The sequence below is a fragment of the Gopherus flavomarginatus genome, chromosome 24, assembly GCF_025201925.1.
Source record: "Gopherus flavomarginatus isolate rGopFla2 chromosome 24, rGopFla2.mat.asm, whole genome shotgun sequence".
Lineage (NCBI taxonomy): Eukaryota > Metazoa > Chordata > Testudines > Testudinidae > Gopherus > Gopherus flavomarginatus.
Window position 1 is genome coordinate 10,243,090 of NC_066640.1, and position 23,785 is coordinate 10,266,874.

The window sequence follows — 23,785 nt, forward strand, 5'->3', positions numbered from 1 at the left end:
TTTGCTCCGATTTCCATACTTACAGACTGGGATCAAGTCACCCTTCAACTTCTCTTTGTTAAATTAAACAGACTGAGCTCCTTGAGCTGTCCACTGTATTAAAAATGCAATTGTCCGTGTGTGATTGTGAGATTGTATGTACCACCTCTCGGAGGAGGGGGTATGCTGATGGAATTCCTCTGGTTACCAGCCCTGGGAAGCATCACCCTGGGGAGGGGACCCATTGTCAACTGACACCGATTCCTGGTCTCTTCAAGGTGGATTCTCTGGAGACTAGCAGATAAAGAAAAGAGGTTGAGATAAATAACCTGAATTTAAACTGACTCAGGGCCTCCTCCCTGATCCAGCAAATCATAGGTCGGAAGGGACCTCAGGAGATCATCTAGTCTCACCCCCTGCTCAAAGCAGGACCAATCCCCAATTAAATCATCCCAGCCAGGGCTTTGTCAAGCCTGACCTTAAATGGACAAGACGCCTGGTCCCTGGAGGGCCCTACTCCTAAGGGAACAACTGGAAGGACTTTGGCCTACTGACAGTGGGTTGTCATTCTGAGCAAAGGGTGTGATGAACTTGAATCCACAGGAAAGCCCCCAGGTGAGGTTTGGGAGGATGGCTCCTGCCAGAGTCCATGTTGGGGGAGCAGGGGGAATCTCTGGTCAGCCTATTAGCATGCAGGTAGGTTCTTTTATGGTTTGGGGTAGGTTTTCCCTGCAGTACTTTTATCTTAAGAATAAACTCAGCTTGCTTAGAAAGGCCTAGCTGGTGACTAGCTTCTAACTGCTGCAATGACACGGTGTAGTGGCTTTGAGGGCAGAGGCAAAGCAGGTCTGCTTAGATAGCCTGCCTTCTGCCTGAAATAACACAGTGAAGGCAGGGAACTGTGCAGCCTAGAAATACCCTGGTCAGAAGGGAGAGAGACACGTGTCTCCCACCCATAAGAGGTGAAGACCTGAACATGGGTGTCCTACCTGGAGCCCAGAGCAGGAGTCCAGGTGCAACTGCCCTGAACTGTGACCTGGCACCACTGTAAATAACTTGGAAGAAGTTGCTACATGAGGGCGGCAAAGAATTATTTTCAATGAAATTGATTCCACTCCCGGGAACCTACAACTCAAAGCTAAAATGCCTTGTGTAGAAGGTGCCACTTTAACCTTCAGAAGAGGTCCTGGGTGGGATCTCACTGAGACAAGACCTGTGCTGGCTCCGTAGGGGGTGAGTTTTACCCTGACCACAATAACCATGCTGCTGAGAGATGCACTTTGTAGCTAGTGCTCCAGGGCTGTGCATGAGCAAACTGATTCTACGTTGATTAGTCAGATGAGCCCAAACCCTGTGGTTTCCTAGGTGCTGAAGCTCACGGGTCTCAGGCTATAAAACCAGGCAGGGAGCTGCTGGAGACCCTAATTGCAACCCAGGCTGGAAGGGGATTGGTGAAGCTGAGAACTCCAAGATGAGCCAGCCCTGCAACCTCTTAATCCTGCTTACTCTGCTGTCCCCTACTTCCACCCATGCTGGTTAGTAGAGAAAGCCAGGGGGTTGGACAACAACCAGGGGTCCATGCACCAGGTGAGGAGAGAATCGACCAGTCACATCACCAGGAGCATCTTTCTCTTTCAGGAGCTTCATGGAGTGATATTGTGGGGGGGCATGAAGCCGTGCCCCACTCCAGACCCTACATGGCCTATCTGAACAGGTCCAACTCGCATTTCTGTGGGGGATTTCTGGTAAGCCCAGGCTGGGTGATGACGGCTGCTCACTGCAAGGGGTAAGATTTTCTTCTGTATTTGTACAGCACCTGATGCAAGGGGCTCCTGATCAATGACAGGGGGTGCCAGGCACTCTCACAGTATAAATAATAAATACCTCTCTCTCAAGTTTAAACCTCACATGTACAGCAGATAAACCAAACAATGTATGCACTGGTGGGGTACTGTAGTGGACCCAGGGTATTAGACAGACAAGGTGGGGGAAGTAATATCTTTTATTGGACTGTCTGTTGGCGAGAGAAACAAGCTTTAGAGTTTACTCAGAGCTCTTCACCAATAAGAGATATTACCTCCCCCACTTTGTATCTAGAACCATAGAACGGATTTTTTGGTTCAGTGGCCATTCCAAACACACTGAAAATAATCTTTTTGGGTCAACCTGAATGATTTTTTAAGAAATTTTCAGTGACATATATATCTATATATAGGGTCAAACAAAACGTTTAGATGTTGAGAGGTATTTTCAGATGTTTGCATTTTGTGATAAAATTGAAAGAAAGCTCTAAAAGTCATTTTGACAACCCCCCATTCAAAAAAAAAGTACTTTGACATTTTTGAACTGAAGAGCACTGACTTTTTCAGACTTTTGTTGGTCAAAACAATTAGAGGGGGGAGGGATAGCTCAGTGGTTTAGGCATTCGCCTGCTAAACCTGGGGTTTGTGAGCTCAATCCTTGAGGGGGCCACTTAGGGATCTGAGGCAAAATCAGTACTTGGTCCTGCTAGTGAAGGCAGGGGACTAGACTCAACTCTACTTAATGACCCTTCAGAGTCCCTTCCAGTTCTTTAAGAGAGGTATATCTGAATTTTTTTTTTAATTTTTCACTGAAACGGACACAAATTCACAAAAATCTTTCAATGTCATCAAATCAACCTTGTTCAGGGGAAAAAGAAAACACAAAACCAAACCAAACTGAAACCTTCTGTCCACATTTTGCTCAGTTCTACTGCAGAACATCATCCTCCAAAAGCTTGCAACTCATTTCTGCCCTCCCCTAATTCCTTCCCACTAAGAGCAGAGTGCACCTGGAGCGGGGAGTGTCCCACTTTGATTGAAAGAGCTGGGAGTGGCAGGGAGATTCTCTCCAGTGGGAGATCACCAGGCCAGGGCCCAGGGTGCGAGGTTTTATCTGAAAACACTTTAAAGTGCTTAACTCCAGAATTATTAAAGTATTTATAACTATTGATTCATAGTTCCTAAGGCCAGAAGGGACCACTGTGATCATCTTATCTGAGCTCCTGTATGGCACAGGCCCGAGAACTGCCCCAAAATAACCCCTGGAGCAGATCTGTTTGAAGCAGATTTAAAACTCGTCTGTGAAGGAGAATCCACCCCCACCCTCACACTAGGTAAATTGTTCCAGTGGTTAAATACTCACTGTGAAAACAATATTCCTTATTTCCAGTCTGAATGTGTCTAGCTTTGCCTTCCAGCCACTGGACTGTATTGGACCTTTCCCGGCTAGACTGAAGAGCCCTTTATTAAATATTTGTTCCCTGTATAGATACTGAAAAACTGTGATTAAGTCGCCCCTTAACCTTCTCTTGGCTGATCTAAATAGATGGAGCTGCTTGAGTCAATCACTCTCAGGCAGGTTTTCCGATCCTTTAACCATTCCTGCGGCTCTTCTCTGAACCCTCTCCAATTTATCAACACCCTTCTTCAATTATGGGCACAAGAACTGAATAGAGGATTCCAGCAGTGGCCGCACCAGTGCCAAAGTCAGAGGTAGTATAACCCCTGTACTCCCTATTCGAGAATCCCCCATTTATGCATCCTGCCATGGGGGCACAGATTGACTGGGAGCTCCTGTTCAGCTGATTATCTGCACTCTCCAACATAGTCTTTTTCAGAGTCCCTGCATCCCAGGATAGAGCTCCCCCATCCTGGAAGTATGGCCGACAGTCTTTGTTCCAAGATGAACACATTTAGCCATATGAAAAACCACATTGATTGCTTGCACCCAGTTTACCAGCCAACCTAGATTGCTCTGAATCGGCAGCCTGTCCCTCCTGGTCCTTTACAACACCTTTAATTTGTGTGCCATCTGCAAGCTTTATCCATGATCATTTTATGGTGTCTTCCAGGTCATTGATATTAAATAGTGTAGGGCCAAGAATCGATCCCTCCGGGACTCCAGTGGAAACAGACCCCGCTCGATGACTCGCCTCTGTTGCTGCTGACAAACACAGCACAGTTTAATTACATCAGCATTCAAGGGTTTTACAAATGCTAATTAACCCTCAGATGAATACCCTCAACTCTCATTTTAAAGCCAGGGAAACTCAGGCACAGAGGGCCTGTGATGTGTCCCAAGCCACACAGTGAGTCAGCAGCAGAGTTGGGAGTAGAACCCAGGAGTCCTGATGGCCAAAGTTCCCCAAACTCCCAGACACAGGCCCGATTCTCAAGTGTATTAAGGACCCACTAGTTACTCTGGCAGTGTAAGGAGAACATGTGCTCACTTTAATCAGCAATCAGCTAACAGATGTTCATTATCTACAAATCCCTAGGCTGAGTAATAGGTTTCCTTTGGTTTATGGCTGCAGCATCTTTTCTAGGCAGCTAATGGATGGGTGCCAGGACCAGCTGCCCGCTACAGAGCAGGCCAGAAAAGGAAAAGGGATTAACAATTGATTTGCTTTTGCCAATTTCAGGAACCTGACAGTCATCTTAGGAGCTCACAATATCCACAAGCAAGAGAACTCCCAGCAAACGTTCGCAGTTCAGAGCTACCACCCGCACCCCGACTACAAAGAACGTACTAAAGTCAATGACATCCTTTTGCTGAAGGTAACAGATTTATTGGGCTAATATTCACTTCCAGGTTCATACCTCTGGGCACCATGGGAGGTTTGGCACTTGACCATGGTCAGGGGTAATTTATGCCAGAGGGGAGATGAAGACAATGTGCAGAGCTGACTCTGCCCTTTCCCCAGAGGTTGGATCGGGGGGGCAGTTAAGGTCCATCATCTGGGTTCTGCCGCTCAGGGCCGCCCAGAGGATTCAGGGGACCTGGGACAAAGCGGGGGAACTGTGGCACTTGTACTCACCCAGCGGCGGTCCGGGTCTTAGGTGGTATTTCAGCAGCGAGGGGCCCTTCAGTCACTCCCTTTCTTCAGCAGCACTGAAGGGCCCCCCGCCCCCACGACCGCTGAAATGCTGCCAAAGACCTGGACTGCCGCCAGGTCTGGGCTCGCTGGGCCCCCGTGGGCCCCGAAGCAAATTGCCCCACTTGCCCCCACTCTGGGCAGCCCTGCTGCTGCTGAGATGGAGGGCACAGACCCCGCCCTGTAGAGCATGACTTGGATGAAGATTTGTATTGTAGTAATACCCAGCAGCCCAAGACATGGACCACGACCCAGTTGCGCTAGGCCCTGTACAAAAACAGAACAAAAAACTGGACCCTGCCCCAAAGATCTTAGTCTAAAACAAGAGGCAGATGGATGGGGGAGTACAAGGAAACAAAGGAGACGGTATTTAATCGGGCAGCATGCTGGCCAGTGATCACGGCAGCTGCCTACTGATTGTCAAGGTTTGTGTCACCACCATGCCAAAGGACAGTTTGAGGAGGTGTTGGAAGGGGAACGGGGCGGCTTTGGGGATGTTTATGGGGAGCTCCTCACACACGAGAGGGGCAGCAGGGGAGAGAGAGCACAAAGGGGCTTATCTGAGAGCATAACAAATGGGCAATGGAGGCCAGTCTCATGGGCAGTCGAGGGCAGGAGTCAAGCTCTTGATTGCACAAGCAAGGATAGGGCGTTGGGTGGGCACAGGCCAGGAGGTGCCTGGAAAGTAGTTTGGTTTGATGCAATGGTTAGGGGAGAAGCAGCAGAGGCAGTATGGCGTTCTGCTCCCTTAGAAATGTGCAGGTGACAGCACCTCTGTTGGGCGATATTTAAAACCATTAATGCATTTCTGGATCTCCCCTACCCCAGCTGAAGGGGAAAGCCAGAGTAAATAAATACGTCCATGCCATTGACCTGCCCAAGGCCAAAGGAAATGTCGGCCCGGGGAGCCAGTGCAGCACAGCTGGATGGAGCCATATCGACATGGGAAATGCCACCAACAAGCTGTTTGAGACCAACGTCAACATCTGGCCACAAAAGGAATGCCACTCTGTTAACCCCGGGATTATAATTAAAAGCATCATCTGTGTAGCTAGCAAACGCCGGGTGAATAACTGCAGCCAGGTCAGTAGCAGCCATGTCTAGGGGAGGATGACAGGGGAGGCAGGCCGGGTAAAGGGCTACCAAGAGGTACATGGCCGTAGCCCAACCTTGGAAGGTCTTGATCTGTAAACGATCTGGGTTACTATCGCTAGTTTAAAACAACATTCTGGCCAAGACAGGTGCCTGTCCCTTTGTCTTGGTTATTTTGTTTCTCCTACCAACTTCTGTTTTCCTCCTCTGTCTCTCTGTAATGTCTTCTTCTGTAGGTCCCTCTCCGTTTCTTCCTGTCCCTGCCAATGTTAGCTGAAAAGGCACTCCAGAAATTTGCCACCAGGCCTGTGTTGTATCCTGAGCCTGGTTCCTCCTGGACTTGACCCTCATGGGGTCACTTGCGCTTGTACTGAGTGAGCCAAAGACACTCCTGTTCCTGTGGGTAGCTACTTTGAGCAGGTGGAAGCAAAGATGACCCCAGGGGGAATCATAGAAAAGCAGAGCTGGAAGGACCTCAAGAGATCATCTATCCAGCTCCTGCATTGAGAGAGGGCCCAGTAAATGCAGACCATTCCCGACGAGTGTTTGTCCCATCTGTTATTAAACACCCCCAATGCCAGGGATTCCACAGCCTCCCTTTGCAATCGATTCCAGTACTTAGCCATCCTTAGAGCTGAAAGCTTTTCCTAATATATAATCTAAATCTCATGTGTTGCAGTAATAAACGCATTACTTCTTGTCCTATCTTCAGTGGACTTGGAGAACAATTGATCACCGTCCTCTGTATAACAACCATCAACACATTTGAAGACTTATGTCCCCCCCCACCCCAGTCTTCATTTCCCAAGACTAACCATGCCCAGCTGTTTCAACCTTTCCTCATAGATCAAATCTTCTAAAACTTTTATCACTTCTGTTGCTCTCCTCTTGAATCTCCAGTTTGTCCACGTCTGTCCTAACGTGTGGCACCCAGAACTGGACACTGCACTCTAGCTGAGACCTCATCTGCCAAGTAAACTGGGACAGTTACCTCCTAACTGGCTCATATTCAGTTTGTGATCCACCATAACCCCCAGGTCCCTTTCAGCAGTAAAGCCGCCTAGCCAGTTATTCCCCATTTTGCAGTTATGCCATTGATTTCTACTTCCTGAGTGAAGTCCTTTGTTTTTATTACGTTGAATCGTGTTGACTTCAAACCAGTTCTCCAATTTATCAAGATTATTTTGAATTCTAATGTTCTCCAAAGTGTTGCAAGCCCTCCCAGCTTGGTGTCATCTGCAAATTTTATAAACATCCTCTCCACTCCAAGTCATTAATGAAACTCTTGAAGACCCCACTAAGATACTAGTTTGTTTATAAGAACATCACGTGGGACTGTGTCAAAAGCCTTACTAAAAATCAAGATCTCACCTCCACTGCTTCCCCTCATCCACTAGGCCAGTAATTTCATCAAAGAAGGAAATTTGGTTGGTTTGACATGATTACTTTTTTACAAATTCATGGTCGCTAATTCTTACAATTTAACTGCTTACAAACTAATTGTTTAATAGTTTGTTCTCTAGTGTCTTTCCTGGTATCGAAGTTAGGCTGACTGGTCTATAATTCCCCAGGTCCTCTTTGTTCCCCCTTTTTGAAGAGAGGTACTGTGTTTGCTCTTCTCCAGTCCTCTGGGACCTCACCCACCCACTATAAGTTTTCGAAGATAATTGCTTCAACTAGTTCCTTAAGAACCTGTAGCGATTTGGGACTCACCCCTGCAGCACCTCCTGCTGGCTGTCTTGGAAATTAGTTCTGCCAGCCTCCAGAGCGCCCTCTGCAGGTCAGTGTCCCGCTGCCGCTTGGCCCCCGTGTCCCTCCCGGACCCGGTGCCCCATTATCTGGGGTGCTGCCCCCTGGCAATACCCCTCAGTCTCAGGGTCTCCCCTCTATGGGGAACCCCCAACCCTCTAATCCCCACCTTGCCTCAGCCTGGGCTACTGCCAGTCATCACCAAGCCCCTTTTCGCTGGGGCTGACTGTAGTCTGTATAAGCCAGACATCTCGTCAAGGGACGTTTTGAGCTGCTGCCTTTCCCGGCAACCCAGTACCTCCAGGGCCTTAAACCAGGCCTTGTAGCCTGGGAAGTTGCCAGCCAGGAGCTCTCCTGGCTTTCCCCAGCCCTGCATCACTCCTAGCACCCTTTCTGCTAGGCAGCCAGGCCCTGCTCTCTCCCAGCCTGGAGAGAGACTCTTTCTGTGCCTCTGGCTCACAGCCTTTTTATACAGGCCAGCTGTGGCTGATTGGGGCATGGCCCAGCTGTGGCTGCTCTGCCAATCAGCCTAGCTTTCCCCCTGCCCCAACCCTCTTCCAGGGCTGTTTGAAGCCTTTCAGGGCAGGAGTGGGTGACCACCCCTCTACAGAACCCAATGGTGAATTTTGTCAGGCCCTGCCAACTTTAATACATCTAACTTATCTAAATATTTTTTAACCTGGTCTTTCCGTTTTCTGGCTTCCCCCTTGTTGTTAATATTAATTGTGCTAAGTATCTGGCCACAGTTAACCTTTTTTATGTAGACTGAAGCAAAGTAGTGCGGCAGGGTGCCGACCTTGTGTCAGTGGGTCCCATGCTTCCTGGTGGATTACACCAGCCTCAGTGGCTCACTGTGACTCCCCACGTAGCCCTTCTCCCTCTAGGGCCAGGGTCACAGCCTGCTGAGCCCTTTTCATCATAAGCCAGCAAGGAGGGTGGTGAGAAAACTCCCACAGTCTCTGTTGTCCCTACAGGCTTATTCCCGAACAGTTTAGCCTCCTGTCCTGGCAGGGGCCTGACTTCCCCTTCCAGGAGGTGTTTCTGTAGTGGTGAGCTGGGGGGAACCCAGGCCAGCCCTCTACTCTGGGTTCCGACCCAGTGACTTTAATGGCAGCAGCTGTTGGCAGCCGACCTTTCACTGCCAGAGTTGCTACATTTTCCTGGGCCACTTCCCCACAGCTCCCCCACTTCTCTCTCTCAATGCCTTCTTCACCCTTACCCTAGGGTGGCTTGAGGGTGTCTTCATTACCCAGCCCTTCAGCCGCACTTCCTCTCCTCTGCCTGACTGGAGTGAGCCCTTTGATAGTATCAGAGCGGCCTTAATTAGAGTCAGGTGTTCACATTAGCTTAACAGCCGCACCTGACTCATAAGAACATAAGAATGTTCTTTACTAGGTCAGACCAAAGGTCCATCCAGCCCAGTATCCTGTCTACCGACAGTGGCCAATGCCAGGTGCCCCAGAGGGAGTGAACCTAACAGTGATGATCAAGTGATCTGTCTCCTGCCACCCATCTCCATCCTCTGACAAACAGAGGCTAGGGACACCCTTCCTTACTGATCCTGGCTAATAGGCATTAGTGGACTTAACCTCCATGCATTTATCCAGTTCTCTTTTAAACCCTGTTATAGTCCTGGCCTTTACAACCTCCTCAGGCAAGGAGTTCTACAGGTTGACTGTGCGCGGTGTGACCTTTGCAGGTTAATTGGAGCCAGCTGTTCTCATTAGCCTAACAGCTTCAACTGACTCTTTTCAGGCTAATTGGAGTCATGTGTCCACCCTAGCCTGGAGCAGCCCCTACCCTGGTCACTCAGGGAACAGAAAACTGCTTATCCAGTGGCTAGTATATCTTCAACTACTCTGCTGTATCCCACTGGCCTGGGTCTGTCACAGAAGGCATCACCTGGACTTTCTTGGTGTTGTCTGTTATTAGCTCTCCTTCCTTACTAAGCAGTGGGCCTACACTTACTGTCATCTTTCTCTTGCTCCTCATATAATTATAGAACCTCTTCTTATTGCCTCTTATGACCCTTGCCCCAAGTGTAACTCATTCTGAGCCTCAGCCTTTCTGATTTTATCCCTACAAGCTTGCGCTTTTCTTCCATTCTCATGCTTAGTAATTTGTCCATGTTTCCACTGTTCGTAGGATTCCTTTTTGATTTTCAGGTCATTCGAGATCTCCTGATGCAGCCTTTTATTCTTCCTAGCTTTCCTTTTGCATTGGGATAGTTTTTTGTTATGCCTTTAATATTATCTCGCTGACAAAATGCCAGCTTTCATGGACTCCTTTCCCGCCCTCACCCCAGATTTTCTTCTTGGGGGAGCCTCCTTACCAGTTCTCTGAGTTTGTTAAAGTCTGCTTTTTTGAAGGCCCCTGCCCTTGTTGGAGGAGGGATAGCTCAGTGGTTTGAGCAGTGGCCTCCTAAACCCAGGGTTGTGAACTCAATCCTTGAGGGGGCCATTTGGGCATTTAGTTGGGGATTAGTCCTGCTTTGAGCAGGGGATTGGACTAGATGACCACCTGAAGTCCCTTCTAACCCTGCTATTCTATGCTGCTGCTCTGGTTCCTTGTCCTTAGAATCATGAAACCTATCATTTCATGACTACTTTCATCTAAGTCACCTTCCACCTTTAGATTTGCAACCAATTCCTCCATTAGTCAGAATCAAGTTTAAAACAGCTGCCCCCTGGGTTAATTCCTCCAACTTCTGAAGCAAGAAGTTGTCATCAACACAGTCAAAGAAACCACTGGAGATATTGTATTTTGCCATATTACTGTTCACACACAACAGCCAACCCAGGAGTATATGATCACATCATCGACTAGAGGTGAATTCTTGACCCCATCAATGGGAGCTTTGCTGTTGATTTCAATGGGGCCCAAAATGTCAGCTTGTGTTGGGAGAGTATGCACATGCTAGAGGACAGAGTTAAGGTGATAGAGGCTACCTTAAGTTTGGCATTTCCTAGCCTTTGCAGCCGTCCTGTTCTTTTTAAATGTAGTGGTTTTTTGAATGGAAAATATAGAGTGAATGTTTGTGCACATCTTCCTTGTGTTTCTCAGGGGGATGGTGGTGACCCTCTAGTCTGCAATAGGACAGCAGAAGGAATCTTCTCCTATGACTTCAAATACCCTCCTGGTTTTTACACTAGCATTGCCTACCACCTTGTCTGGATTAAGGAAACCATGAAGTAACAAACAGGAGAGGAAGAGGCTGAACCTTCTCCTGCATCATCGGCTACCTTTGAAAGTTAGGCATTTCCTTGTGCTGCATTCGGTGGCTTTTTCCCTGCTCTTTTCTGGGGCTCTGAATGGCAAGTTAGGGCTAAGACAAGAAGTGGTGCCGATGGAGAGCCCCCTCTGTCCTTGTCACAAAAAAAAAAAAATCCCTCTAGACTAGTGTTTCCCAAACTGTGTTCCACACGATGGGACTAGGTGTTCTGTGAAAAACGCTTGCCCTTGATTTGTGTACTTCTTTATACGCGCTTTCCCCTTAGGAATTATTAGTTCAAGTCATTTTAAATTTGTATTTTTGCTTTGTTTAATAAAATAAAATACATTTGAGCATAAATAACGCAATTTTTTTACGTGAAAACCAAACGACTACAAAATAATATTATAAGTGTTCCGTAATAGGCTAAAAAGTTTTCCGTGGCAAAAAAAAGTTTGGGAAACTCTGCTCTGGACGTACAAACATCTCCGTACAATGCTAAGACTGCAGCTTACACCCCACTGGGAAGGTGGTGCCAACTGGGTTAAGGGAGACAAAGTGCCTAGATGAGCATTTTGTCCTGAACCATTGCTGATTCCATCCGTGGCATCAATATTGGGAGCGTTAAGGCAGACATGGTTGCCCGGGGCCATCAGCATTCTTAACCCAGGGGCCTGATTCTCCCTTGTCCAGCACCTGCTGTCTAAGATACTTTGGCCCTCATGACTATGGCATCCAAGTGCCTCGCACTCTTTGTATCATCCCCATTGTACGGAAGGGGACCTGAGGACAGAGAGGTTAAAAGTTTTGCCCAAGGTCACACAGCTGGAGCAAGGACTTGACCCCAGGTCTCTCAAGTGCTAGGCCAGTGATTTTACCACTGAGCCATCCTGCCTGCCATTGTTTTGCTCCTACTCTAGGCTGGTGTCAATGATCCCACAAGGTGCAGGGCATGGGAGACAATAGGGCCTCCCCTCATGTAAGCCAGCTCTGAGCAGATCTACATGACAAAAGGTTAAACGAACACCAGGGGCTTGGGTAGTCGCAATATATGTCGGGGGTGGGGAATATTAGCATAGAGAACCAGACCGGTGGGGGTAAGGGAGTCTAACTGCCGCCTTCATGCACATTTCTGAAGTTGGGCCGATGCTTCCAATTCTGGCAGGATCTTGTGCCCCTCCCCAGCGAGCCAGGATTAACACCTGCACCCACGCATAACCCCTGCTCTGATCGCTGCTTCATTCCTGCCTTGTCGCTGCGTTGCCGGATTGTCCCGAGCGTGAAAAATACACTCTCTGCTGCATTTCAGAGCCCTTCTCTGCTACGAGTCTCATTGCCTGACCATTTCCGGACATCGCTCTGAGAACGTGAGACTGAGGGGTTATTTCCAGAACCGTGAATCACTGGGAGTCTCATTTCCAGCTAGACAGTTTGGGGCTTAGTCTGCACAACAAAATTTTGCCGGCAGTGGTAAATGGGCTAAGAGCATGAAAAGAATGGCACGGCCAACGGGCAGCGAGGCTGGCAAAATGGGGTAGATGTAACTTTGCCAGCAGCCGAATGCTTCTGGTGACCCAGCTAATGTCAAAGAGGAAGTGTGTCTACTGTGGCAGACTCTTCACCAGCATAACACAGCATCTACACTAGGGGAGCTCTGCCAGCTTAGCTAGACCAGCAAAACAGGTCCAGGGTAGACAAGCCCTGGCTCAGGAAAACCCTAATCCCCTCCCTCCTGCCCCCACAATCAGGCCCGGTGCAACCATGTAGGCGACCTAGGTGGTCGCCTAGGGTGTTAGGATTTGGGGGGGGCAGCGTTTTCTTCGGCAGCAGCCGGATCTTTGGCTGCCTCGGTCGCCGCCGGCATTTCAGATAGAGGGAGCTGGGGCAGGGAAGCACAGGGAGGGCCACCTGCAGCAAGTAAGGCGGGGAGGGCCGGTACGCAGAGGAACTCCCCGTGGCAGCTCCCCACTGCTCCGCCTCCTCCCCGAGCACGCCGTGGCCGCTTCACTTCTCCCGCCTCCCAGGCTTACAGCACCAATCAGCTTAGGCACCACAAGCCTGGGAGGTGGGAGAAGTGGTGCTCAGGGTGGAGGCGGAGCAGGGGTGAGCTGGGCGGGGGGGGTGCCTCAGGGCGGAGGGTAGGGGGTGGGGAGCTGTCCCGGGGGGGCACCTCTGGGCGGAGGGGAGGAGCTGCCACGGGAGGGGCACCTCAGGGCGGGGACTCGGGGATGGGGGAGGGCGCAAGGTGGAAGTTTCACCTGGGGCACGAAACATCCTTGCACCAGCTCTGCCCACAATCTGTGTCTCCTCCTGTTCCTCAAACCCCAAGCAGAACTTGAGCTTTCCAGGTCAGGGATTCTGGTTTTCTCTCCTCATTCAGCAGCGAGGACATCGGTGATGCTGAGAAAACAGTAACCTGACCTCTTCTGGCCAAAGCCAGGAGTTAGAGGTGTTTTCCCCTAAGAACTTACCTGAGGAATGTTACAGATGTCAAAGGGTTGGTCCAATGTGAAAGGGGGAGTATGTGACAGAACTAGAGAATGAACCCAGCTCAAGTGCCAGTCCAGGGCTTTCCCCACAAGATCAGCCTTCTTCTGTGTCAGAGAGACATCCCCACAGACTTTGGGACCACACACTTGGGGTGAAACCCCTTCCCTATTGAATTCAATGGGAGTTTTGCTATTGACGTCTGGAGCCCTGCAAATCTGCAGACATCCGCATATCATTTTTGCAGATTGGATGCGGATAAAAATTTTGTATCCACTCAGGACTCTATTGATGCCAATGGAGCCTGGACGCCCTTATATGCTTTTTCTGTCCTCAAAACACCTCTCGTTGCATCAGTGATTCAGTGCCTCACTTATTACCTGAACAATGATGCTCCAGGCTCCAGCTGGTCACTATGCCAGGCTGACAGTGTAGAATTTAGAGCAAGGGCGGCTCTGCTGACAAAGGACTGTCCCTGCCCAGTTAACCAAATACCCCTGATAGAAGAAGCCGGGGTTTCCGCACTAGCAAGTGCAAACAACCACCCCAAAAAAACACGCCTGGGTTCATCTGCGCCCTCGCTGAAGGTTCTTCCAAACTGGCTTCTCATTTTCGGTGCCCAGCTTAAGACACGTTGGGCCTGGTTTTCAAGCAGGCTGGTCACTCAACTCTCAGGGGAGCAGCAGCTGCTCAGCCCAGGGATCCCCACAGCTGGCCATTCCCCAAATCCAAGAACCAAAAGTCAGTGGGGCCATTTTTGAAAATGAATCAACAGCTCTGGCACTTTTAACTCCAAGTCGGAAAAGCAATGGAAAGGCATTTTCCAGTTGTCCCTGTTATTCAATATACAGTCTCCCAGGTGTCCCCATTAAAGGGACTGGAAAAATCTATTAAACATGTGCCATGAAATCAATTCCTGACTAGCCGTGTAAGAGGTCCAAGGCTGTAATTAAGTTCCACAACTAGGAGGGGGAGGCATACGCCCAGGAATCAAACCCTCTGATCCCCAGTTATATTAGCATTTGGGAACCCCTAGCTCTTATCTGGCACTTTTCAACAGAAGATTTGAAAGCACTTTACAAAGGAGGGATGCACCATTATCCCCATTGTACAGATGGGGAAACTGAAGCACACGCAGTGCCATAACTTGACCAGGTTCATCCAGAAGGCCAGCGGCAAAACCAGGAACAGAACTCTGGTTTCTTGAACCGCAGTTCAGTATTTACCTACTAGGCCAGGCGGCCTCTTTTCAATCACAGATCACTTCACGGCACTTAGTCGGGGCACTAAGAAACAACCAAAATAAATTTATCTCAACAGGATCCATCAACTAGCTGATTCATAGACTTTAAGACCAGAATAAACTATAAGAAGATCATTTAGTCAGACCTCCTGCATACCCCTCCCCACCACAGAGTTTCACCCAGTTACCCCTGTATTGAGCCAGATGTGTGTTGGACTAAAGAATTATCTTTCAGGAAGGCACCCAGTCTTGATCTGCAGACATCCAGGGATAAAGATTCCACCACTTTCCTGGGGAGTTTGGTCTGATGGTTAAATGTCCTCACCGTTAGAGTTAAGCCATCACATTTTTAACTACAGTCATCAATTGTCATATATAAAAGCACCTACACTCCAGCAAGACATTAAACCCAACAGCTCCTCCGTGGGAGAGAAGTATCATTATATGTCCCCATCATTTTGCAAATGGGGAAACTGAGGCCCAGACCAACAACATGACTTGCCCGCGGTCACACAGCAAGTCAGTGGCAGAGTCTGGAACAGAACCTAGGAGACCTGCTCCAGAGAGGCATAACAATTTGTACCAGAATATATGCAAAGGAGTTAAAGCGTCAGATAAAGTCAGTTCCTCTTTATTTCACATTTCAGCAGAAAGTCCATATCAGTGCAAACATGAACCAGACAGGAGTTCTCAAACTGGGGGTCGTGTCCTCACCAGAGGTCGCGAGATTATTATGTGGTGGGGTTGCGAGCTGTCAGCATCCACCTCCAAACCCCACTTTGCCTCTAGCATTTATAATAGTGTTTAATATAAAAAAATGTGCTTTTAATTTATAGGGGGGGGTCGCACTCAGAGGCTTGCTGTCTGAAAGGGGTCACCAGTATAAACCTTGAAGAACCGTTGAACTAGAAGGCTCTTTAAGAAGGTGCTGTAGTGTGGTTTGCAGATACCAGAAGGAAGAGAACTGCAGACAACTATAAGAGAATTGATTGGGTGTTAACATAATTTTCCCTCAACCCATAAAGATTGCTTCATAAATTGGCCTTCACAACAGTCCTATTCAATTCACCCCTCCGCTCTGGCTGAATGTCCATGCTCAGAGGCTCACGCTGGGTCTCCTGTCTGGGGAGATGGTTTGCGCATGGTGGGCCTGGACACAGGCTCCAGCTCCCTCTGGAGAAGTTCCCACTCCTCCTCCGGGAGGTGGTTGTCCTCCCACCAGAAGAGACACTCGCTCACGTCACAGCTCATGCCTTCCTCTGAGCATCAGAACACGAGGTGCTGTCCCCCATGCTGCCTTCCTAGGCTAGAGACTCCCGGGGAACTGGAAGGATTCCACAACACACACACGGCAGCTCCCCAGCAGAGTCCAACCAGCAGCTGTGCCTTCTCTTCTCCCGCTGAGTTGGAGTCACTACCTATTTGCCCTGCAGGAAAGCAGAGGAGGCCAATGACTGAATGAGCCATGGTGGTCAAACTCCCTTCTCATCTTTACAGGTGACCCTGAAGGTCAGAGGGACAGGACTTTGGCTGGGCAGTGCTGGGGAAGGCTGCCCGGGCCTGAGGATAAACAGGGAAGTTTGGTCTCCAGGACTCTCAATCCAGCTCCTATTCCTAGAGATAAATCCACATGAAAAAACACCTCGACAACAAAAACAAAGCTGGGCCCAGCGTCCCGGCAAGAAGCAGCCCCTCCACTAGCATGAAGGGATGGCGAAAATAGCCCTTGAAGAAGCTACAGGCCATCACAGGAGCCAATCCCCAGTCAGTGCTGGGCTTTGGGCCCATCTCCCGCAGAAAGGGGTAAAACTGACCCCTAGAGAAAGGCCTGAGTTGACACTCTGCAGGCAGCCCTGCAGGGATTCTGGCAGGATGCGGTGAGAAAGGCAGCTCCACAGACCTCTGAGCCGAGGCGGTATTAGTGAGACTGTTCCCCTCACATGCTCCCAGCACCAGGCTGGCGCCTGTCCAAACACAGCATCAGGGGCACATTCCAAGTGCGTTTTACGAGCAGCAGCAGCCAACGTCCGCTGTTCTGACTCCCAGCTGATTCGTCCCCTTGTGCACTGGCCACGCCAAGCACTGTAATGTCACTGCCAGGCATGAACCTGGCCTAAGCCCTTCACCTCACAGCAGGTTGAAGTCGTCCAAATAGCCAACCAAGATCACATCCCTGACGTCCCTGAAGACCTTGCGGATGTTCTGCGTATCCGTGGCACAGGTGTAGTGGCGGTAGAGGCACCTGGATTTGGAGGCCGTCTCAGAGGGTCTCTGCCCTGCGTCGCGGGGGACCACGGAGCATCGCTTGTAGGTGTCCACGTACATCTCCAGAATGAACTTTTTCGCCGCCTCTGCATCTCGCTTGGGTCCTGTCGTGGAACAAGAAGAGACCTCAGCAGGGCTTTGCCACGGAAAGCCAGGCTGGCTCCAGCACACAGGGTAGAACAGGAAGTCACAGTAGTGGCAGTCACAGCTTCCTCTGCACGGGTGACTGTGAACGGGGCAACAAAACCTTGATTATTCATTTTAAGCCAGTGCCGGGCAAAGCCGCTCAGAGAGCAGCATCCCATTGTGCTGGTTGTTATGCCAATAAATAGCAAAAAGACAACAGCCTGTGCCGCAGAGAGCTTACAGAGCCGTCCCTGACTGGGAAACACTCCCCCTCACACACACAGAGTTAGTGAGAGACATTTACGTGTTACCCACGGGGGCCTGGGCTATTCTGGACCAGAGCAAGGGCAGAGAATACACACAGGGTCATTCCCGCCCCATTTCTCTGCATGCCAAAAAAGCAAGTTACCCAGTAACAAAGCAGAGGATGGAATGATGGTGCAGGGAGCATTTTCTGCAATGGTCAGAGTGCGGGAGGACCACTGGGGAGATGTTCACTTGTGGCTCTTTCCGTAACAGACTGCGGGGAGGATCTGCTCCAGAGCTGCTCTCTACAGGCATGGGTTCTGCTTCCGGAGAGCCCCCAAGGGTCGGTCTTCACGCAGCAGGGTTTGGCGGGAGTTACCTGGGAAGCTGGGGAAGTAAGCAGCCAGGTCCGAGTGGGTGATCTTGTCCTCCAGGAGGTCGGTTTTGTTTAGGAAGAGGATCACGGAGGCGCTCTGGAACCAGGGCAGCTCCAGGATGGTTCTGAACAGTGCCAGGCTCTCCCTCATCCGATTCTGCATCCGGGGGTGGGAGACAAAGACAACACCCATCAGCTCCCTTCACTCCCAGAATGCCCTGTGTGAGTCAAAGAGGACTCAGACAAGGAACACAGCAGCCCAGATGCAGGGAGGGAGGCAGTCCCTTGAGCCAGACATCTAAGTAGAGAGCGCTCTAGGTTATGACAGGAGTCCCTCCAGACATGCTTGCTAGTGAGATATATACACCCAGGTCTTGTGGCAGGAAAGGTTTGCCCTGCACCCTGGCACATCTCCTCAGGACTCCTTACCTCCTCGCTATTCTCCTCCAGGCACTGGTCGTACTCGCTGAGGGAAGCCAGGTAGATCAGGGCAATAACGTTTTCGAAACAGTGTATCCACTTCCTGCGCTCCGACTTCTGCCCACCCACATCCACAATCCTACAGGGAGCCGGAAGGACAGGGGCGTTAGCTGGCGTCTGTCACGCTGCTGGGGTGGAGCTGCCTAGGAGAGGGATTTACCCGTAGGATGCAGCATTTACAGGACTCCCTTTGACCCAGAAGGTGTGCCAACGATGAGTGCAGCACCACCGGCAAGCAGCCAGCTCTGGGGTGGAGGATAGCAACTCCACAGCACACAGCAACACCCAGGGTGGGATTCACCTGCCTGAAACTGGAGGGGGTAGGAGATATGACTGTGAGGAAAGCAGACTAGAGATAGCTTAGGACAAAGACCCCAGCAGGTATCAGGTTCTGTTACCACCCAGCCTGATTGCAATCAGGAGCTCCTAACGTAGCTGCTTATATGACACCTCACTCGCATATAGAGAATGTGGCCTGTATTGGATCTGTGCAGGAACAGCAGCAAAGACAAGGCAGGGAATCCCATGCACATCTGACTGCTTTGCAGTAGCTTCACCTTAAGATCATCTCCTGCATCGAGAAGCAGTATTCACTGATGCCGGTCGTCGGCATGCGGCTCCTCAGGACATCCTGAGCTGTGGGGATGTAACTGTCCTCTGCGATACGCTCCAGGCTGGACAGAAAACTGCAAAACAGCCATGAAACTAGGAGGAAGTCAGTCCCTTTGGCACCTCATACGAGAGGATCTCAAAGCACTTTACAGACCACACAGCCCTATAGTAAGCCAGTCATAATGTCCCTGTTTCCACAGATGGGAGGGGAAGCTAAGCCAGACGTGAAGAGAGGCAATGCAGGGAAGAGAACTCCCAAGTCCTGACTCCCAGGCCTGTGCTCGAACCACACAACCATTACCCTTCCTATTAAGGCATAACAGGCTAAGTGGAGCCTCCGGCAGCCTGGAGCCATTTATCATTGATGGGCAAACCCCAGAGAACATCAGTTCAGAGAAGCACCCTAAAATTTCAGGTGGAAGACACCTGGGAGGTTTCTGCATCTGGCTGGACTCAGAAGACTTATGATTCATTGCTACTTCAGGCCCTGGACCAAGCACATAACCAAAAACGTGTTTAAATATTTAAAGGAAAACTTAAAATACCCATTCAAATATAATGGAGTTTATTGTGTGTATTACTGCAGAATCCAGAGCGGCCAGCAGACACTAAGATATTGCTGTGCAAGGTGCTGTACGTACACATCGTAAGAGGCAGCCTCTGCCCTGACTCTCTTACAGGCTAAAAGAGACAGGATAGGTGGAAGAGGAGACAGGCATAGAGAGGAGAAGTAACTTTCTCAAGGCTGAGAATAACCCAGGTCAGTGCCCTATGCAGCGGGTCACACCGCCTCTCCCAGCAAACCCTTTTTCGTCCCAGAAACCTCGACCGCTAGGCAAATGGAAACCCTGGGAAAGCTGCTTGATGTGCCACCCAGCAGGGGGCAGCTGTGGCCTCACGCCCACGTTACGGCCTGCGTGGGTGACTCACTACAGGGCCGAGTCCAGTAAGTGATACTCCCGCCGTCTCTCGTAGCAGGTCTGGATGCCCGCGTCCCTCCATAGGCTTTCAATGGCGTTTGCATACGGCCTGTTCAAGGCCACTACCTTCGAAGCATTCACCCCCATGACCAGCTTGGCGTTTTCCTAGAAGCAGGAGAAGGGGGGGGAGTTACATAAAGGGGGAGCAGCTGCCTTCTTGGAAACTTCCTGATGAAAATTCTCTCCCCTCCCTGCAAGGACAAATCAGAACAGCACAGGCCGGGGGTTATAGTAAGAGAGGGAGCATGGCCTAGTGCACTGAGCATGAGACAAGGGGCTAGGACTCCTGGGTTCTAGTCAGGGCCTTCTGATTTGCTGTCTAGCCCTAGCCACATAACCTAGGGTTTGGTTTTCCATCCAGGCACAGAGCCCGCATTACTGTAGGATCTGAGCATCTTCCAGTCCCTAATGCATGTATCCTCACTGGCCCCCTGGGAGGGAGGGCAGTGCTGCTATTCCCATTTCACAGAGGGGAAACTGAGGCACAGGGCAGCCAAGTGACCTGCTTTGGGTCACACTGGAAGTCAGGAAGCAGGAAAATTCCTTACTAGTCTCCTCAGCCTTGGGGGGAGCGTGCGCCTCTCTTCCCTGGACAAGGAGCCATCGCTCCTGCCATGGAGAGCACAGGGGCCACTCGCTCAACTTCCAGCTCGTGACAGACCAGCTCTGGAATATGCTGGCCTGTTGCGACACCTCCCTTTGCTTTTCACCGACGGCCCTTGGCTCTCCTGTGTGGACTGGTTGGGCTCCTTCCTGGACAAAGAGGGGGGTGTTGCTGCATTCTAGTAGGCTCCAGCCTTCCAGGCAGGTGGGGCTCAGATCCTCAGCTGATGTCAACCAGCACCGCTTCATTATCTGCAATGGTGCTCTGTCGGTTTACACCCAGGAAGTGCGTCTGGCTTGGGGCATCCAGCTGCCTCAACTCCCCATCCAGGGCAACTGCTGGCAGGGGTCTCCCTGTCTGGCCCAACCTCCCTCCCTCTGCACTTACCACATTCTCTGGCTGGGCATAAGGGATCTGCAGAGTCTCCATGGCTCCGATCATGGCCTGCATGGAGGCAAAGACGTTCTGATACACCAGCCTGGCAAAGCCTTTGCGATCCTCTTCTGAATAGCCCGCCCCATGGATTATCCGCAGCTGTTTGATGAAAGTGCTCTTCCCGCTTTCCCCAGCACCTGTTGACCTCAGACAGGACAGAGACCTTAGACTTCCTCAGAGAGATGGAGTCATGAACCTGGTGGGGAACCTGAGGGTCACCCACCATTGAGAGTCAAGGGGCAGGTAGTTCACAGCCCACAGTTTGACCATGGGAGGTTGCGACAGGAAATGGTCTGTGGCATCAAGGAGGGGGAGAAGGAAATCATGTGTCCTCCCCCGCCCCATTTTAACTATCCTTTTGCTGTCTCTCCATGAGGCTGCAGGAGAAGTGCATTTCCCTTCTGGAGAGCCTCCCAATTCTTTTGCACGTGGAAAAGCTTCAGCCGAGAGGATGAGGATTACAGGGGTTCTGAAGCCGGAGCTCTCCTGCCAGCCCTGGAGACGCCTGGAGACTTCAGATTCTGGAACTGTCAGGCCAATTCTTCCTTTCGCCGGGACTGAAGAGCACACCAGCGGGAAACGCCACCAGCTCTGTTCTATTACACATGGGACCTGAGACCAAGGCTGGTTGCATAGGCTGGAAAGGGCCGCCTGGCCACCAGTCCAATCCCCTGCTGATCCCAGGTCACCCCAGAATCTCATTCATAGACTCATCGAGCTCTGTCTTCAAGCTAGTCAGATTGTTTGCCCCCACTACTCCCCTCAGGAGGCTGTTCCAGAAGCTTCCTCTCCTGATGGTTAGAAACCTCCTCATCTCCAGCCTATGTTGATTCATGGCTATTTTACCCCATTTGTGCTTTTGCTAATATTCTCCTTTAGCTTAAATATCTCCCTGGCTTTTTTACACACACACACACACACACACACACACACACACACACACACACACACACACACACACACACACACACACACACACACACACACACACACACACACACACACACACACACCAATCAGATCCCTGCACACACACACACACACACCTCAATCAGATCCCTGCTCAGCATTTGTTTTGCTGGTTAAATGAGCCAAGCTCTCTTGGTCTCCTCTCATAAGACAGGCCCCTGACCATCCTGATAGCCCTTCCCTGAACCTGTTCCAGTTTGAAATCCTCTTTCTTGAACAGCAGGGACTGGCGAAGGCCGTATGCTCCTCTTAGAGCAAGCCCGGTATTCATCTGAAACAACTCTCCCATATGGCAGCAAAAGCAGTTTCTGCAATGCAGGCCTGATGAGGGTTGGAGAGCAGGAGTGATGGAAACCTTTGGACAACAGAGATTTGGGGGAGACCTATCTTCCTTCCTCCCCTTTGGCTAAAATGCATAAATGCCTCCTTATGGCTCTGCTCCCCTCCCCCGTGTTCTCCACCAAACAGTCATCCAGTGGGCCACAGAGTAACTCACCTAGTAGAAGTAACTTCAGCTCCAGCCTGTCTCGCTTTTTCTGGTCTCTTAGTATTTTGTTGATTTCTTTATCTAACACAACAGCAGTTTTATCTTCTTCCGACAGGAAACAGGGGCACTTCCGACAACAGCAGAAGCACCAAGCCATGATATGGGAAAGATCTGACCCCGATGGGGAAAGCAGAGAGAAACGCCACACTCAATAGCACAGAGGGATAACTGCTCACTGCCTCCCCACAGACAGGAATCCCGGTGGGAGCACGGCAGACTGTACCTACCACAGTGCCCTCTTAAACTGGGCTCGGGAATGCTTGGTGAGCACTTAATCACACATGCTCCAACCTCCGTGGCTGTGGTCTCTGCCACTCAGCTTGTCTGAGAACTGTGGTAGCAAAAGTTTCTGGTGCGGGGATTACTCATCCCGGCCATTAATTCAACTCATGCATGCCTCTTGTCCCGCCATTTCAGGCAAAGATGCATCTCTACACCTCCCCGCCTCCCCGCAGAAAATCAGAACATTCTACAGCTCTGCAGAAGTTACTGGTCAGTTTCTGGCGACAAAGGGAAATCAGAACCTCTCGTTGTAGCAGGTGTTTCAAATGTCATAAGAAAAACAAAGCAAACCAGAAAGGACGGGGTGCGGGTGGAATCTCTCTTCCAAGAAGCGTTCAAATGATCTTGATTTAAAATTCCCCCAGCATGACGATTAAAATATTCTTCTCAAGGCAAAATTCTGCCTCTCTGAAACTTGCCTTGGCTCGTCCTTCCTTACACAAATCCAGTTTCCAAGACAGCGATATTTAGGTTGCCTCTTGCTTAAACTTTAAGGGAACTCTCTGTGTCAGGAACAGTGACGAATAAGAAACCCTTCCAGTCTGAGAAACACACCAGCTACCCCACCCTCCTTCTCAGGCCTGGGCAACAGGTCTGGACTAACGCAGAGAAGTACTGAAACTCCAACTCCCTGCTCACATAAGACAGCTCAGAGAGGGGAAAAATCCCCTATGCACAAACAGCTCTCTCCTTCCTCAGTGTGCATCACAGATCCTCCTGCCCAAGGAGGGGAGTGGAACAGAATTTCAGACCTCTAAGGCGTTGAGTTCTTCAAACGACAGGCCACCCCGCCCATGTGGTGAGCATTCTCTTCTGCATTGTGTCTTCTTTCAATTTCTACCACATGTTCCATCCCTGCTCATTGGCTGATAGAGCAGGAAGATCATTCTTTGCATTGCACAGCACCTTGCACCTAAGGATCTCAGAGTGCTGCGAAAACATCAGCAATCAGAACCTCTCAGCTGCTCTGTTTGAAGTGATTGAGGTTAAGTGACTTCCCTATAAATCTTACAGGAAGTCCCTGGCAGAACCAGCAACAGAACTAGGAATCCAGTCACTGACCCTCACTCTAGGCACTTGGGGCAAATTGTGTTACCCTTACACATGCTGAGAACTATCTGACCCTGCAAGTATCCCCTAATAGACTCAATGGGACTAGGGACAGAGTAAGGTATCACTTGATTTGAGTAAGAATGGTACCAGCA

The 23,785-nt window shown here is 50.2% G+C and overlaps 2 protein-coding genes across 3 annotated transcripts; one reads left to right on the forward strand and one right to left on the reverse strand.

Annotated features, from left to right (window-relative positions):
• Positions 1-1,270: 1,270 nt before the first annotated feature.
• LOC127040248 (granzyme B(G,H)-like) lies at positions 1,271-12,239 on the forward strand. Its single transcript, XM_050934167.1, has 5 exons — positions 1,271-1,514; positions 1,618-1,765; positions 4,424-4,559; positions 5,705-5,959; positions 10,781-12,239. The coding sequence occupies exons 1-5, from the start codon at positions 1,451-1,453 to the stop codon at positions 10,910-10,912; spliced, it is 735 nt and encodes a 244-aa protein (XP_050790124.1). The 5' UTR covers positions 1,271-1,450; the 3' UTR covers positions 10,913-12,239.
• Positions 12,240-15,268: 3,029 nt separating this feature from the next.
• GNA15 (G protein subunit alpha 15) lies at positions 15,269-23,505 on the reverse strand. Of its 2 annotated transcripts, none has more exons than XM_050934153.1 (8): positions 22,248-23,505; positions 20,735-20,919; positions 19,694-19,848; positions 18,709-18,837; positions 18,101-18,230; positions 17,675-17,828; positions 16,785-17,027; positions 15,269-16,085 (listed from the first exon to the last, which is right to left on the reverse strand). In XM_050934153.1, exons 1-7 carry the CDS (start codon positions 22,393-22,395, stop codon positions 16,786-16,788), a joined length of 1,143 nt encoding a protein of 380 aa, XP_050790110.1. In that variant the 5' UTR covers positions 22,396-23,505; the 3' UTR covers positions 15,269-16,085; position 16,785. The 2 variants fall into 2 exon arrangements, with proteins under 2 accessions (XP_050790110.1, XP_050790111.1); XM_050934154.1 differs by having other exon boundaries at positions 16,767-17,027.
• Positions 23,506-23,785: the final 280 nt, after the last annotated feature.